The 13,105-nt window shown below is 48.2% G+C and overlaps 3 protein-coding genes across 3 annotated transcripts; 1 reads left to right on the forward strand and 2 right to left on the reverse strand.

Annotated features, from left to right (window-relative positions):
* Positions 1-5,926: 5,926 nt before the first annotated feature.
* G6M90_00g057960 (uncharacterized protein) lies at positions 5,927-7,747 on the reverse strand (the record flags this gene model as incomplete). The annotated part of the gene is made up of 8 exons (XM_066130654.1): positions 5,927-6,139; positions 6,204-6,346; positions 6,415-6,475; positions 6,530-6,603; positions 6,661-6,698; positions 6,753-6,931; positions 6,997-7,176; positions 7,244-7,747. 8 exons carry the CDS (start codon positions 7,745-7,747, stop codon positions 5,927-5,929), a joined length of 1,392 nt encoding a protein of 463 aa, XP_065986912.1.
* A 942-nt stretch (positions 7,748-8,689) lies between these two features.
* On the forward strand, positions 8,690-10,293 carry G6M90_00g057970 (uncharacterized protein; the record flags this gene model as incomplete). Its single annotated transcript, XM_014688890.1, has 3 exons — positions 8,690-8,755; positions 8,863-9,018; positions 9,082-10,293. The coding sequence occupies 3 exons, from the start codon at positions 8,690-8,692 to the stop codon at positions 10,291-10,293; spliced, it is 1,434 nt and encodes a 477-aa protein (XP_014544376.1).
* A 972-nt stretch (positions 10,294-11,265) lies between these two features.
* G6M90_00g057980 (uncharacterized protein) lies at positions 11,266-12,411 on the reverse strand (the record flags this gene model as incomplete). Its single annotated transcript, XM_014688891.1, has 1 exon — positions 11,266-12,411. One exon carries the CDS (start codon positions 12,409-12,411, stop codon positions 11,266-11,268), a length of 1,146 nt encoding a protein of 381 aa, XP_014544377.1.
* Positions 12,412-13,105: the final 694 nt, after the last annotated feature.

Genomic DNA, 13,105 nt, shown 5'->3' on the forward strand with positions numbered 1-13,105 from the left:
GCCAATCAAACACTTGAATTGACAGGGATATTATGGGGGGATAAGCATGGGGGCATTTGAAGAACTTGCTTCAACGAGTGCGGGGCAGGCATTGACGCTTGTGCACTGGAATAAGCAGGAAAGGCAGAAACACAAGAGGCAAGAGTAGCGCGATAGAAACAAAAAGGGAACATATTAGAAAATAAAATGAAAAAAAGTTTAAGACGAGTAAGAAACTTACTAGGAGGGCCGGGGAAGACGTAGTTGGCCGTGTCCTGGCGAATTTGACCTGCAGCACATGTTAATTTCTCCTATGTACTAAGTACACTCCGTGCTCTGTGTACACTACGCTAGGTCACTGCCTTCTACTACCTTGCGGCGGGGGGTGGGGGGACGAACCAGACTCCAATGTTGTTAACTGGTTGGTTATCCGAACAAGCTCGTCGGGGCAGAAGCTTGCAAATGCACGAGCAGGGTCTGAGGCGCTGGTTTACGCGCATGTCCATGTCCTAGGTTGTCAGTATGTACATGTGCATAGTACTAGTACGGAGTACAAGAGCCGGGTTCGTTGGTTGGTCGCCCGACGGAACCAGGAATTCACGGTGAATTGATATGCCGTGTCGGATTGAGATGCAATGTAGTATTCAGTCGTTAGTAATCGCAGTCCTACTCTGTATTGGTGATGCGGATGCTTGGCGGACAACTGCAGGTATTCTACTTAAGGTTGCCTGTCGTGCTTTTGGCGCCAAGGCCTTGGGAGACGAGCGGCCCGGAAGCCTAATGGCAATTTCCTTTCGGATCGGCACAGACTATTGACAGAACATAGATCCCCTACCTGTTCGCCGTAAAGCTTCAAAGTTTGCGTGGTTGGCTATTTGTAGCGCCGGCCCCGACGCAGAGGAAAAGGCTTGGCCGCATGCACCATGTAGATATTGAGCTCCTCATGGTGCAAATGGGGACATTTAGATGAAATAAGACGGTCTGAAACATGACAAGAGCGGTTCCGGGCCAAAAATAGTTGAGTCCATTGACCTAGCGTATGCTCGTGGTTGACCGTCCTGTTAGCTCTAGCAACCTGGTAGTGGTAGTAGTACCCGACAGCATTTTGGCTTCACGACCCGGAACTCCAGGGCCACCCACTCACTTGGGCTAATAATGCATGTAGCTTGAAGCGTCTGGATGACCAAGTAAATACCATCCTCTGCATTCGACCAGTTCCGCAAGAAGTCTTGATAGTATATCGTGTTGATCCAGCCCGCATTTAGAACCTTGAGGCCTCTACATCTATTCAGTCCATGTATGTACAATGCAATAGTACTCTGAACAAGTCGTCCAGGGATTGAGGTTCTTGACTTTGGGAGCAAGTATGGTATGCTAAGCTTAGTTTTGCCCTTGTCGATGCGTTTGGACTGTTGTACAACACACGCAGCAACTCTTATGCATGCAAGGCACACGCACACCAGACACCTAAAATGCCCCAGCATCATTTCGTCGTGGCTATTGGACCGTTTATAGCCCCCAACTCTAAGCATCTCCACAATTATGCACGCAGGAACCGATCATGCATGAAGACCTTGTGCCCAGGGACCCACACCACCATGCCAATGTTCGTGCTGCACATAAGTGGTGCAGACTTTGAGGTTACAGCCTGATATTGTAGTTTGCTGCAACTTGTTGGAGACATTTCGGGCCAGTAGAATGGAGATGAACTGCAGCGTTATGCCGTTTCTCACAACAATGTCTCCGAGCCCTCTCCTAAACGATTGATAAAGGGGTGAAAGGGAGGGGCCCACGCAACATTTACGTACCAAATTGTAGACCACCCAACTCTCAACACGGAAATTTTTCGAATGTCCCAGTCTCTGCGTGTTATTTTCCTCGTGTTTGCTCTTCTTTTTTTCCTATTCGTCCATTCGTGACGTGGCATACAACACATACCAAACTTAAAACACACCGAAAAGCTGTTCCTGAACCACTATAAGCAATAAGGTTGCCCTCCCGGAAGTTTATCGTTCTAGTGCAATCAGCCGTTTAACCTCCGTGGTTACCGGGGTTTTTTTTTAATTAAAAAAAAACGTCTTTTCCCAAACGCTGCAAGTCTTAGGTACTACTAAAGACTACCTAGTTAGTACTGTGAAGCTGTTGCGCAGTGAAGTAAAATATTCTCCGGGACTCCATACCCCAGGCACCCGCGCCATGGACCCGAAGAATCTCGCAATAAACGTGGAGAAACGAAGTTTGTACTAGTACTACATTATGCGACTTGATATGTATATCATCGCAATCTCCTCCACAAACTACGCTTGTATCGAATGCGCTTCGTAGATGTTATCCGCTGTGCTCGGGGCTCAGACAGGAGCGTCTCTTCTGCGTGCAGAGAACGGGCAATCGATCTGCTCCTCGGCGAGGATTCGGGTACCTGAAAAGGTCGGCATGTCTCGGTGCCATATTTCTCGCTAATTAGCCCTTATCAGTGCCCGACTTTCAACTTGGGTCGTCGTCTAAATTAGTACAGACACAACAGGGGGTTGATTTTGCCTCATGCAGACTTGTCAACCAAGCGCACTGCAATGCAACACCATCAATCATGGTAGTGCCTGAGCTGCTGGGAGAAACACAGTAATGCCCTGTGGACCAGATCACCAAGACGGGCGGCCGTTTATTGCACAATGGTGCCAGGGTTGATAATGACCCTGGTCCGGACACGTGTTAGCGTGCATCGACACCCTTGCATCCCGGTAGCCACCCAGGTGCCAATTGAACCATGCCAGCTGAATCTTGCACGACAACCCCAGCCGCTGATTTACCCGACCTTGACGGCAATGCCAATTCAACCAACCCCAATGTATTATTATGTTTGTAACTAGTACTACCAGACATTAATCATTGTACATACATACAATTGGCACCACAGTAATACGGAGGACTTGATACCCATTCCTCCCACCCCCGTCATTAAAAGTTTAGAGAACCGCTATTGCAGTAGATGTCTGATGTGCACCGCCATTTCTGCTGCACATTTGCGGCGTCGGACTTTATTGTACGTATCCATCAAAGCTATTGAACCTAATCCCGGGTGGCAGAGCGCGTCTTTGAAGGCAATGAGATGTTTTGCAAAGTTGTGCAGGACATCACGTATGTATATATACATATATGCATTTGTGTGTGTGTGCGTGTGTACCCAAGGGGCACTCGTATCAATGGTTTCTCCCATCGTTCGCCATCTTATAATCTTAAGAAGTTAGTATGTTGCTGGTGTTACAAAAAGCTAGCCAGCCAACAGACATGTTCATTTGTTCCGCTTTGCGTGATCAAGATGATACTTCATATTGCACATGGATGTACAATGTACGAGGGAATGCTTTAGTAGTAGGTAGTGCCGAATCGTGTGGCCCGGAGAGCTGATCTTGACGAAAATCATTCATTAATGGCCTCTGGCCCTCTTCTTTGCCTCGACCTATGGCTGAAATCGTGGTGGTAAGTACATACATGTCCATACAATTATTGGGCATAGCTGGGAAATATGGGATATTAGTCGATCGATGCAGGACCTCGGGAACCATGGCAACTACCATCAGATTCAGGGCTGGTGTTTTCCCTGTAGGCGACAAGCAACCTGCAAAATGGCACATGACAATTCAGACTACAGGCCAACCAAGGTTCCTCCCTTGGTGGATAGCGTGACAATGCTCTGGATACCTAGTAGTTTTTGCTCGTATATGTATGTACGGGATGGTTGAATATCTACTGGCACCTCCCCTGGGTAGGCATTTATGTATGTACGTAGTTGTCCTTGAAGCAAACCCGTTGCATGCCTCGGGTGTAAAGACCAAGGTGGTTGCGTCCTACCGGCTCATCCCTATTGGTGCGGTACAGCAATACTGTCATGTACGATCAGATCTCCTGGCTGTTCCCGACGTTCGGCTGTCGACTGACTGACACATCAGTAGTACGGCGGAAAGACTCCCATGAATATGTACATACATACCTCCTCGTGGAAACCAACGTCCCACTCGCTTGCGCAAATTATGCCAACAGCCATTCTCTCGCCCGGCCAAGAACAAGCATGGAACAAAGGATGGGGCGATGCTACTCGGCGCAGTACAATATTCGTATGGACTCCTGCGAGTGTGGTTGAGCGTGGTTCAAGCTTCACCCCTCCCCAGCTGTGCCCCAGTTAGTCCGGGATGCACGTTTTCCCTCTGGCGCCTGTCGCCAGACACCAAACCAAAGCGGCCAGGATTTGCAGCCGGGTCTCCAACTGTGTCTGGCCCAAAACTTGGCCGCAATGTAGCAACAGAGTTTAACGGACCGTCAAGGCACTCCATCTAGCCCACTCCAAAGACGGCGCCACATTCCAGATGCCCGTGCCTCATCCCACTTTCTCATCCCACCATCACATCTCGTCCTGCCCCTTCACTGGGGCACGCGATCTGCATGCATCTACACGCATTCTCACTCAATTGACCGACCATGCTGGTCTAACTACTATGTACTGCTGAGGATCATGGCTACTTCTCAAGATGCCAAGATCCCTGAGATCTAGCTGTAGCCGCCTGCACTGCCTGCTTGCTCGCCGAGGCATCTGGGGAATAGGTAGGTAGGTACCCAGTAGTGGACGGCCCGTGACCGTACCTCACAATGGCAACAATATCCTGGTACATACATACTACAACAAACAGATGAGACAGTAGTTGGGTACGCAAATCTATCTGGGTTGATGTATCTTGGATCGCACTACTCCGAATCGGTCGGCCGTTTCGAGCACAACTTGAGGCAGTGGCGCCGGCTACCAGGTCCGATGACCAGTTCTCGTACGATTTCCCACACTTCTGTTTCTCCAATGCCAACCGATCTACGGAGTAGGCTAGCTGTCTTTTCCTAGGGACTTGGTACTTCTTTTAGGGCCTATCGCCTTGAGTAAAGTAGCTGGCGTGTTGGACCTGTGAAAAGGCTCCGAGCAAGAGCTATCGTGTCTTCGGAGTGAAGTACTATTAGTATATATTTGATAATTGACGCGGGTGATGAAGGACTACGTATGCTGATTGAAGCCTAATTAATGTCGTGCTGCATCTGCCCATTTGCGAGCTCACCTGCAACTGGTCACTCTGTGTGTATGTATGTATTTCGGACGTGGTTCACAACAGGGCAGGAACAAGGCTGTTAAACTGGACCGAGACAACGTTGCTTCCAGGAAGGCGGTGAGTAATGCATGCTGGCAGTTTGTAGTACAATCCCGGAAGTCTTGCTCAGACAACCCGGATCCGTGTTTGTTTCTCTCCCGACACACGGACAGCAAGTGTTGTATTAAATATTTGGCACTAGGCCGGTTGAAACGCGGCCATTCCGATTTCTTGTCTCGCCGTTTATGAACAGTCCGTCTGCCCACCGTTGACCCGTAGCACGATTGGGACATACCTAGGTACCCTTGTTCCCTTGAAGCGCCACAACGGAGTTTCAATCCAGTAGCCCTCGGCAATCTCCATATCATCAATACTCGTGCGGTCGATTTCAATGCATGCTCTGCTGAACATAACCCTGCGCATGTCGTGGATCCACAAGCTGTGTCGGACACGCCGTCCTTGCCTTTGGCTAGCACTAGTAGTAGTAGAACACTTTCATGGCACTCCAAAGTGCCTGTGAAAGAACCAGGGATGCTCGTCTGGGTAATACCTTCGTCCTGGGACTTGCATGGGGATTGGTATTGTGCCTTGGAAAACATTCATGTCAACAGGGCCACTTCCTTGTTCAAAAGCACGAACAGGTAGGACAACTCCGCACTCCCAATTGCGACATATCATCTTTTTCTGCCCTGAAGCCCTGTCTGTCACCACGCGGCCCCTATCGAGTTGTTATCTCAAGTTTCCAAAGAGGTTTATAAAAACAATACACGATTTTTAAATGGCCTGGAATGGAAAGGATTTCGGGCTTCGGTTATGATGCCAACTTACCATGCACTCTCTGATAAGTTGGCACTGCCAACATATGCCCACGCAAGTTTTTCGTTTGTACCTGTTTCTGGGCTGATCTTGTGTCTCACCAAGATGATTTTGGTGTGCATTAGTAGACCATCCCGGGTGCTGACACAATCGCGCATTAACTCAGTGGGAAAAGTCGAGGCACGCCACCATTTCTCCTGTAAACATATAGTTCCCGCCGCCTGGTTAACAAAAGAGTTAGTTTTCTGCTTGATGGCATTCTGAAACAGCAGTCTGTCTACTGACATTTTTCCCTCCTCGACTTTTTGTGACCGTCTCGTGAGTCGGGAAGTATATTCGAAAATTCTCCTGGAGTTCAGAGCAGGTAGACCTCTGACTTGGACCGGCTCCAACATGGTTTAACTCCGACTTATCCATTCCAGCACGCCCTGGCAGTTATTAGAAACCCATGCAGTGTGACGTAGCTTTTTTAAATATCTGTTTGGGCCCAACTTACCCTGACAAGCGTGGTATAATGCCTGGATCAGTTCGTATTTCACAGACCCCAGAGAGGCACACTGTGCCAATGATTAGCATGCCTCTGACCCCTCGAGCTGTCAAAATGTACGCACAGCTATGTCGACCTCAATAGGGTTACTTGTGGCTAAACCAAGGGCCGAGACAGTAGTTCCGAGGCCGTAATGCCCTGGGTATGACGCGTTAACTTTTTGTAAATGACGTTCCCATCAGGACATGAACGAACCAGCCCGAGATAGAGACTCGCTTTGGTGGCTTCCAGGTCTTGGAACTGCTGATTAGTGACATATATTTCCACATAATGCCTTGGAGACTTACATGGAATATACAAAACCGATATTCTCGGTTCCAGAGAAGTCATATTTCGACAAGCTGTCAATCATGCTATTATCAACGCCCATGGCCCGGAGGTAATGCTGTAGATGGGTAAAGAATAGTGTTGATGTTGGACCTATGTCGTTTGGAGTCTTGAGTGGCAGGTCAATTAGAAACACCATCTAAGTATGTCAGATTCAGCAAGGTAGAATATGGTGACATAGCAGCCATTTGAGAGGGTACGCACATTTTCCATTACACCCGTTTCGCCCCAATCATATGGGACTAGATTGCCTGAAGAAATTACTATCCGCAAGTAGTCGGGGAACTTCAGTATCTGTAGTTTGGAATGCATGGACCCGGGGCCATACATAGGCGGAAAACAGAATTTGATATTCTTGGGGCTATTAATACGCATTTCCTGTTTCTGCTAGCTGATCAGCATCGTGTTCCCGAAAAGAAATACACCGGATGGCTGCCGCTCGTGAACTAACCTGGGCGTCATCGCTTGCAAAAGCCGCCAGTAATATTTTGGTACGCGAAGTATCAATTTTAGACAAGAGCCACGCCTCATCCCACTGGAAGGAGGAAAATAGGGCAAGCAGCAGCCTGTCCCTTTGGAGCACTTCCTCTATTTTGATGTCGTCTGGTGACCTGTCATACCCAAGAGCCCATGTCCGTTTCACCGTGCCCCTCGGAAAAGGCACCAGGGTCTTAGCAATCGTATGATTCATCGCTGGTATTGCCACTCGTTTCGGTTTCGGTATTTCCACTGCATCTTCCTCGTCACATATGATGCGATGCCGCTTGGTAGCGATTCTTCCGAGTCGCTCCTCTTCCATCTTCTTCCTGTTGAGAGAGCCGAGACTGAATGGCGGTCTCTGTGATATATTGGAGTGCCGCGATACGTCCTCGTCTTTCCTGCCCATCCGTTCTTGCAGTGGCAGAGTAATAGAAGATTTTAGCTGGTCGCTCTCCTGCTCTTCGTCGGCAGCCATGATTCCAATAAATGATTGCGAACCACTAGAGAAATTGACAACAATAAATTAGGTAGCAGGCCAGTATCTGCTTTCAAAGGGGAATAGAGTCGCTCAATAGAGCTAGCAGCATAGCAATGAAGGTCAGACTCATGTTGGCCAGGATGCGAAGTACGAACGCGTTGATGTGGGATGCGCCTTAGACGCGGAATCACGTGAGCAGCAGCCATCCTGTATTACTTTCCTTTCAGGGAAACAAGTTCGATGCAACTGAGCGTTGGCACACGAATGATACGATACTCTTTACGACGACGAGGTAGAAACAAATTTCCTACATTTATAAATGCAATGAGATATATAAACTTGACTCATGCGCTGGCCGTTTATCATATTTCGCATCTAGGTCTCTCGAGTCCAAGAGGTTGGGAGTCGGGGACACGGCGGAGATCGGAGCGCCAGGCAATTGCAATCGCATCAATACACTTGGAGGGGGATCTTTCCCAAGCCTTCAGCATATAGTTTCCGGAAAATTACAGATCGCTACGATAGATGTTCCAGCAACAAGAGCTGGATGCTATGTTGAGCCAAGTGCATCGCGACAGGAGGGCAAGGGAGGGAAGTGGCCCTAAAATGACTTGACCCAGATCTAGATGGGAAGTCAATGACGTACACCCTAGAAATCACATCGATATTAAGCAAAGCATATCACACACAAGTACACTAGCCTATTCCTAAAGTCTTGAGCCTGGTGTTTATTTAAAGGATTACTGGGCCGGAATATGCTCCCGGAAAGCTATCAACTTGAACGACTACCAGGCATTCTTAAGCGCGGGACAGTCATTCACTTACAACCAGAACTTCCCTATACTCCTACTCGGGCATCCTCGGATCTGACTTGATCGCACCACAGGGAGAGCCAAGGCTTCATTATTGACTGACCGAGTAGATTCTACCAATCTTGCGATGGCGGAGCCTACAGATAGACGGATGCAGCATGTCGCCATAGTTGGGGGCGGCGCCGCAGGTATGGTAAGTATTTCTTTGACTCCGCGACAGAGACTCTAGATAGCAAAGAGTGTACAAGATCCTCTGTCACGCTTCTATGTTTCCATGTAATGCTAAAGAGCGTGAGATAGGCTTGCGCAGCGACATTAGCCAATCATCCAGATAGATATAAAGTGACGATTCTCGAGAGAAACGAAGTGCTAGGTGGGCAAGCCACGTCAATACCCCTTGATGAGCGCAAATATGGTGCAAGTTGGATGAATAATGGTGTGCAGGGTGGATCAAAGGTATGCTGCGGACCAGTGTGAGTGATAAAGTTCGCCAGTGCTGACAAATTATACCATCTGAAGATATTCAAACATACGTTCAACTTCTTCAATGAGCAAGGGTATCCACCTGAAGAAGTAAAACTACAAGTCTCGTTTGGTAAAGGTCAAGATGGGTTCTGGACAAACGTGTTCCCAAGTACACTCGTCCAGCGATACGCCTCAGATATTCGGCGATTCGGGCTATTCCTCAAGGTCATTAAATGGGCACTTCCAATCATTGGAATTATTCCCATCTCGTTCATGCTGCGAATATTCTTCTTCAAAAGGGACTTTGGCGACAAAATGGTGTATCCACTGATTGCTCTGTTTTTGGGCACCGGGAATCAGACTGCAAACGTTCCATGTGGTATTGTTGAGCGACTATTTGATGACCCAAACATGAAACTCTGGGATTACGACAGAAATACATTGCTTCCAAATTTGCCCACAATGTATACCTTTAACAACCTAGGCCGATTTTACAAAACATGGGGTGAATACCTAGACGGCCGAGGCGTCAATATTCGAACGCGAGCTGAAGTATGTACGGTTCTGTCCAGGTCAAAATATGGAATCAAGCTCCGTATCAAAGACCTTCGGGATGGAGCCACCACAGACGAAGATTTTGATGACCTTGTGCTCTGCACACTGGCAGACGAAAGTCTCAGGATACTAGGTAAAGAAGCATCGAGGCGTGAAAGATTTGTCATGGGAGGGGCTTCCTTTTATGACGATGTAACAGTCACGCACAGCGACAAAGCATATTTCGAAAAATACTATGAGACCAAGTTCCAGCAGGAGCTTTGTGCAGCCCCAACGACCGATATCCAAAGGGAACAGATTGCCTTTGCAAATGGATCGAAGGCTGAGTCGGCAGGCTTTCGGCCAATGTATTATACGCACACGTATAATCACAACCCACGTCTGATCGAGATGTCCTTCAACTGCAGTAACTACCAGCATCAACTAGTGAAAGGGCAAGCCAGAGGAGGCGACCATTTGAAGCCTGTGTACCAAACCATCTTTCTTGACCAGAATCAAGAAAGTCTTTGGACAATACACGAAATTAACGAGCCGGAAATTATCAAGCGCAACCATTGGCATCAGCTTGGTCACAAGTGGCAACACTACCTTCGCGTCGTTCCAGGAATGATGTTTCTCAATGGAAGAAACAGAACGCTTTTTGCGGGATCGTGGACCCTTGTTGTGAGTAACCTATGGGCTTCCTCAGTGCCTGCCTTCCCCAAGGACTGATGACTTCATCCAACTCTTTTGCAAGCCGGGGTCTCACATGTGACGAAGAAGCTAATTTATTACGATTCAACAGAACATGCATGAACTTGCATGCGTAAGTGGAATTGCAGCAGCGTATCGCCTTGGTGCGGAATATACCGAGTTCGATGAATTTGCGACCAAGTTCTTTGCAAAATACCTTCTTCTATCACATGGAATGTTTTTTTCCAAAGAACAGCGAAATCGGAGTCGACGAAGTAAATAAAGCAAGCACAAGCAAGGAATACGGCAAGGGACCTATCTAGCTAGTCGTCACAAAAAGCCTTCTGATGCCGCAGTGATATGATGCGACGTGAGCATTCGCGTTATATTCCTCGCCATTGCAAAGAGCTGAAAATACAAGAACCGTTGCTGCCTGTTGAATTGAATGAATTAATTCATTAGAACTGTTGCCGAATATGTACACACACAGGTGTAATGCAGCTAATCGTTAGACATAGGTTAATTTATAGTCATTTAAATGCCACCTAAATGTGCAAGTTCAAGAGTTAATCGTGGACATGCATGTACTCGCATGGCCCTCCCAAAGAGTCTTCGTGCTCTCTCATACTAGCCGGTGACATCCTACCAAAGCCTACAGTGCATCACGAATCCAACTGGGGGAATATGAGAAAATGATCGTAAATGTTGACCATGAATATCTTTTCACAAAGAAAGTCCAAAGTCCAAAATGCTTCTCAAGGTTGTAATACCGTCTTCTACGCAAAGCTCCGTATATGACAACATAGACGGATTCAAGGTTGCTTTGTGAGCCAGATACGAAACATCTGCAGACCAATAGCAATATGCAAAGGCTCCAGCGTGTAAGAAAAAGTCGTCAAAAACAGATTCCTCCACGAAACTCCAGATTCCGAAATCTACCCAAAGCTCGGAATACCACAAATCGACCGTGAATCATGTAAAACTCAATATAAGCCTGGCGATAATGATGCATCATCTCGAAAACAGAGTACGGCCCTCAGAATCTGGCCCCGAGGTCATGTCTAACTTCAAAATCCGCCGAAGATCATTTTCTATCTCCGTAATATTACTAGCGCGAGTAGTCTTCGTCCCTGACTCAGTCCCAGTTGACGTCGAAGTTCCCTCGCTAGGCACGGTGTGGAGTGCAGGTTTGGTTTCAGTGGTAGTTCGTAATGGACCAGCCGTGATAGAACTCTTGTTGCCAAAAAGATATTTCTTTAATGCTTCCGTCGAATCTTCTACTGTTTCTGGCTCGTTTAAGTAACCAGCGGTCTGGCCTTTGGTGAAAGAAGTGTTACTGTTTGAGGCAGAACGAGCAGCTTTAATTCGTTCTTGGTATGGGGTTGAGAATGCCGGACCAAGCGGTCTGCCAGGTGTACCATCCAATTCCGAAGAATTTATACCACCTGCTTCTTGCCGGAAATAAGTTCGCCGTTGATGCGGCAGACTTGACGGTTTCGAGGGCCCTCCCATGCCACTCCATTGCAAAGGTTGCGGCGACGCCGAAGGTCTAGAAGAGTCATTTGGAATATTCTCTCGGAAATTTCGCTCTTTTTCTTCTCTATGTGCGCGAAACATAAAGTCTAGCGGTGACTCATTCATCTTGGGTACTGATGATGGTCGAAATGGCGTGGGGACGTCTCCGTCAGTTGCGGGTGGCGATGGCTCTTGGAGCGCAGCCTTGCCCAGTGCAACGGGAGATTCGCCTGAAGGCCTGGAGAGAAAGCTTGGAATGGGTAGAGCGGATGGAGCGGGAGATGCATGGAAAGTAGCACCTGCAAATGCGGTATTGATGCCGGGTTTGATCGAGGCGGATCGCTGCGGGGGCGTTTGGCGACCGTATTGTGTAGAGTCGGGGGACGGCGGAACATTTTTGGATTTTGTCCTATTCCTCGCTCTGCTTTTGCTATTCGGGTGCTGCGATGAGTAAAAGTCGCTGGCCGGAGTAGAAGTTTCGTTCATCTTGTTTGGTGTTTTCGGCGCATGAGTCCGTGGTGTTTCGAGCGCAGCGATGTCGTTCTCAGATGCATATGCCTTCTGGGCTGCCGACTTTGTGGTCTGCCGGCCATATTTCCGACGAGCCGGAGTTGTCCTTTGTTGTGAAGGTGTTTCGCTCATTGTGACTATGGTATTTTGACAGGACTGGTAGGACGCTAAATATCGGTTTATTTTAAGATGAGGAGCTGCCGATCTGTCACTCGCTGGTAACAAGCTCTTTACGCCGTGTCATCAACGGCACCATGAAAGAGCGAGAGGGAAACGCTGGTGAGTGAGCACTGCGTACTGTACGTGATGGCTGGGAAGAAAGTACTGGAGAGCACTGGAAGAAAGATCTCTCTGGCAGGTGCGCTTCATCTGGCCAAGACAACCAGACCCAATGAAGTGGGTTGCTCACTCGGGACGACAACGGGTCAACTAGAGCTCGGCGGCAGGATGGACCCGGTAGTTGCATATATCCACAGGCACCGCCTTCCTCTACATGGCTCATGCCTGGGACAAAGTCAGACTCATCACAGGTTGTTTTCCATGGACTCAAGCCTACATCTGGGCTGTAAATTTGTCTGCCAGGGCTATTATTGCGCGATTACTGTGCTGTGCTGCAGGAAAAAGCCCCACCGCATCACCCAGGGTTAAGGAACAACTAGAGAGATTCACGACCCGAGTCTCACATCACAGCAATCCCAGGCAGTATTGGAAAAGAGTATCGGACTCTGCTTCCTTCACCACTGCTGATTAGCCGCATCTGCTCCTCAGCCGAAGCTTTCTCAGAAGCCCAGCAAAATTTCAGTCGTCGATACAAACTTGCTACGGA

This window comes from Metarhizium brunneum, chromosome 3, assembly GCF_013426205.1.
Source record: "Metarhizium brunneum chromosome 3, complete sequence".
Taxonomy (NCBI): Eukaryota; Fungi; Ascomycota; class Sordariomycetes; order Hypocreales; family Clavicipitaceae; genus Metarhizium; species Metarhizium brunneum.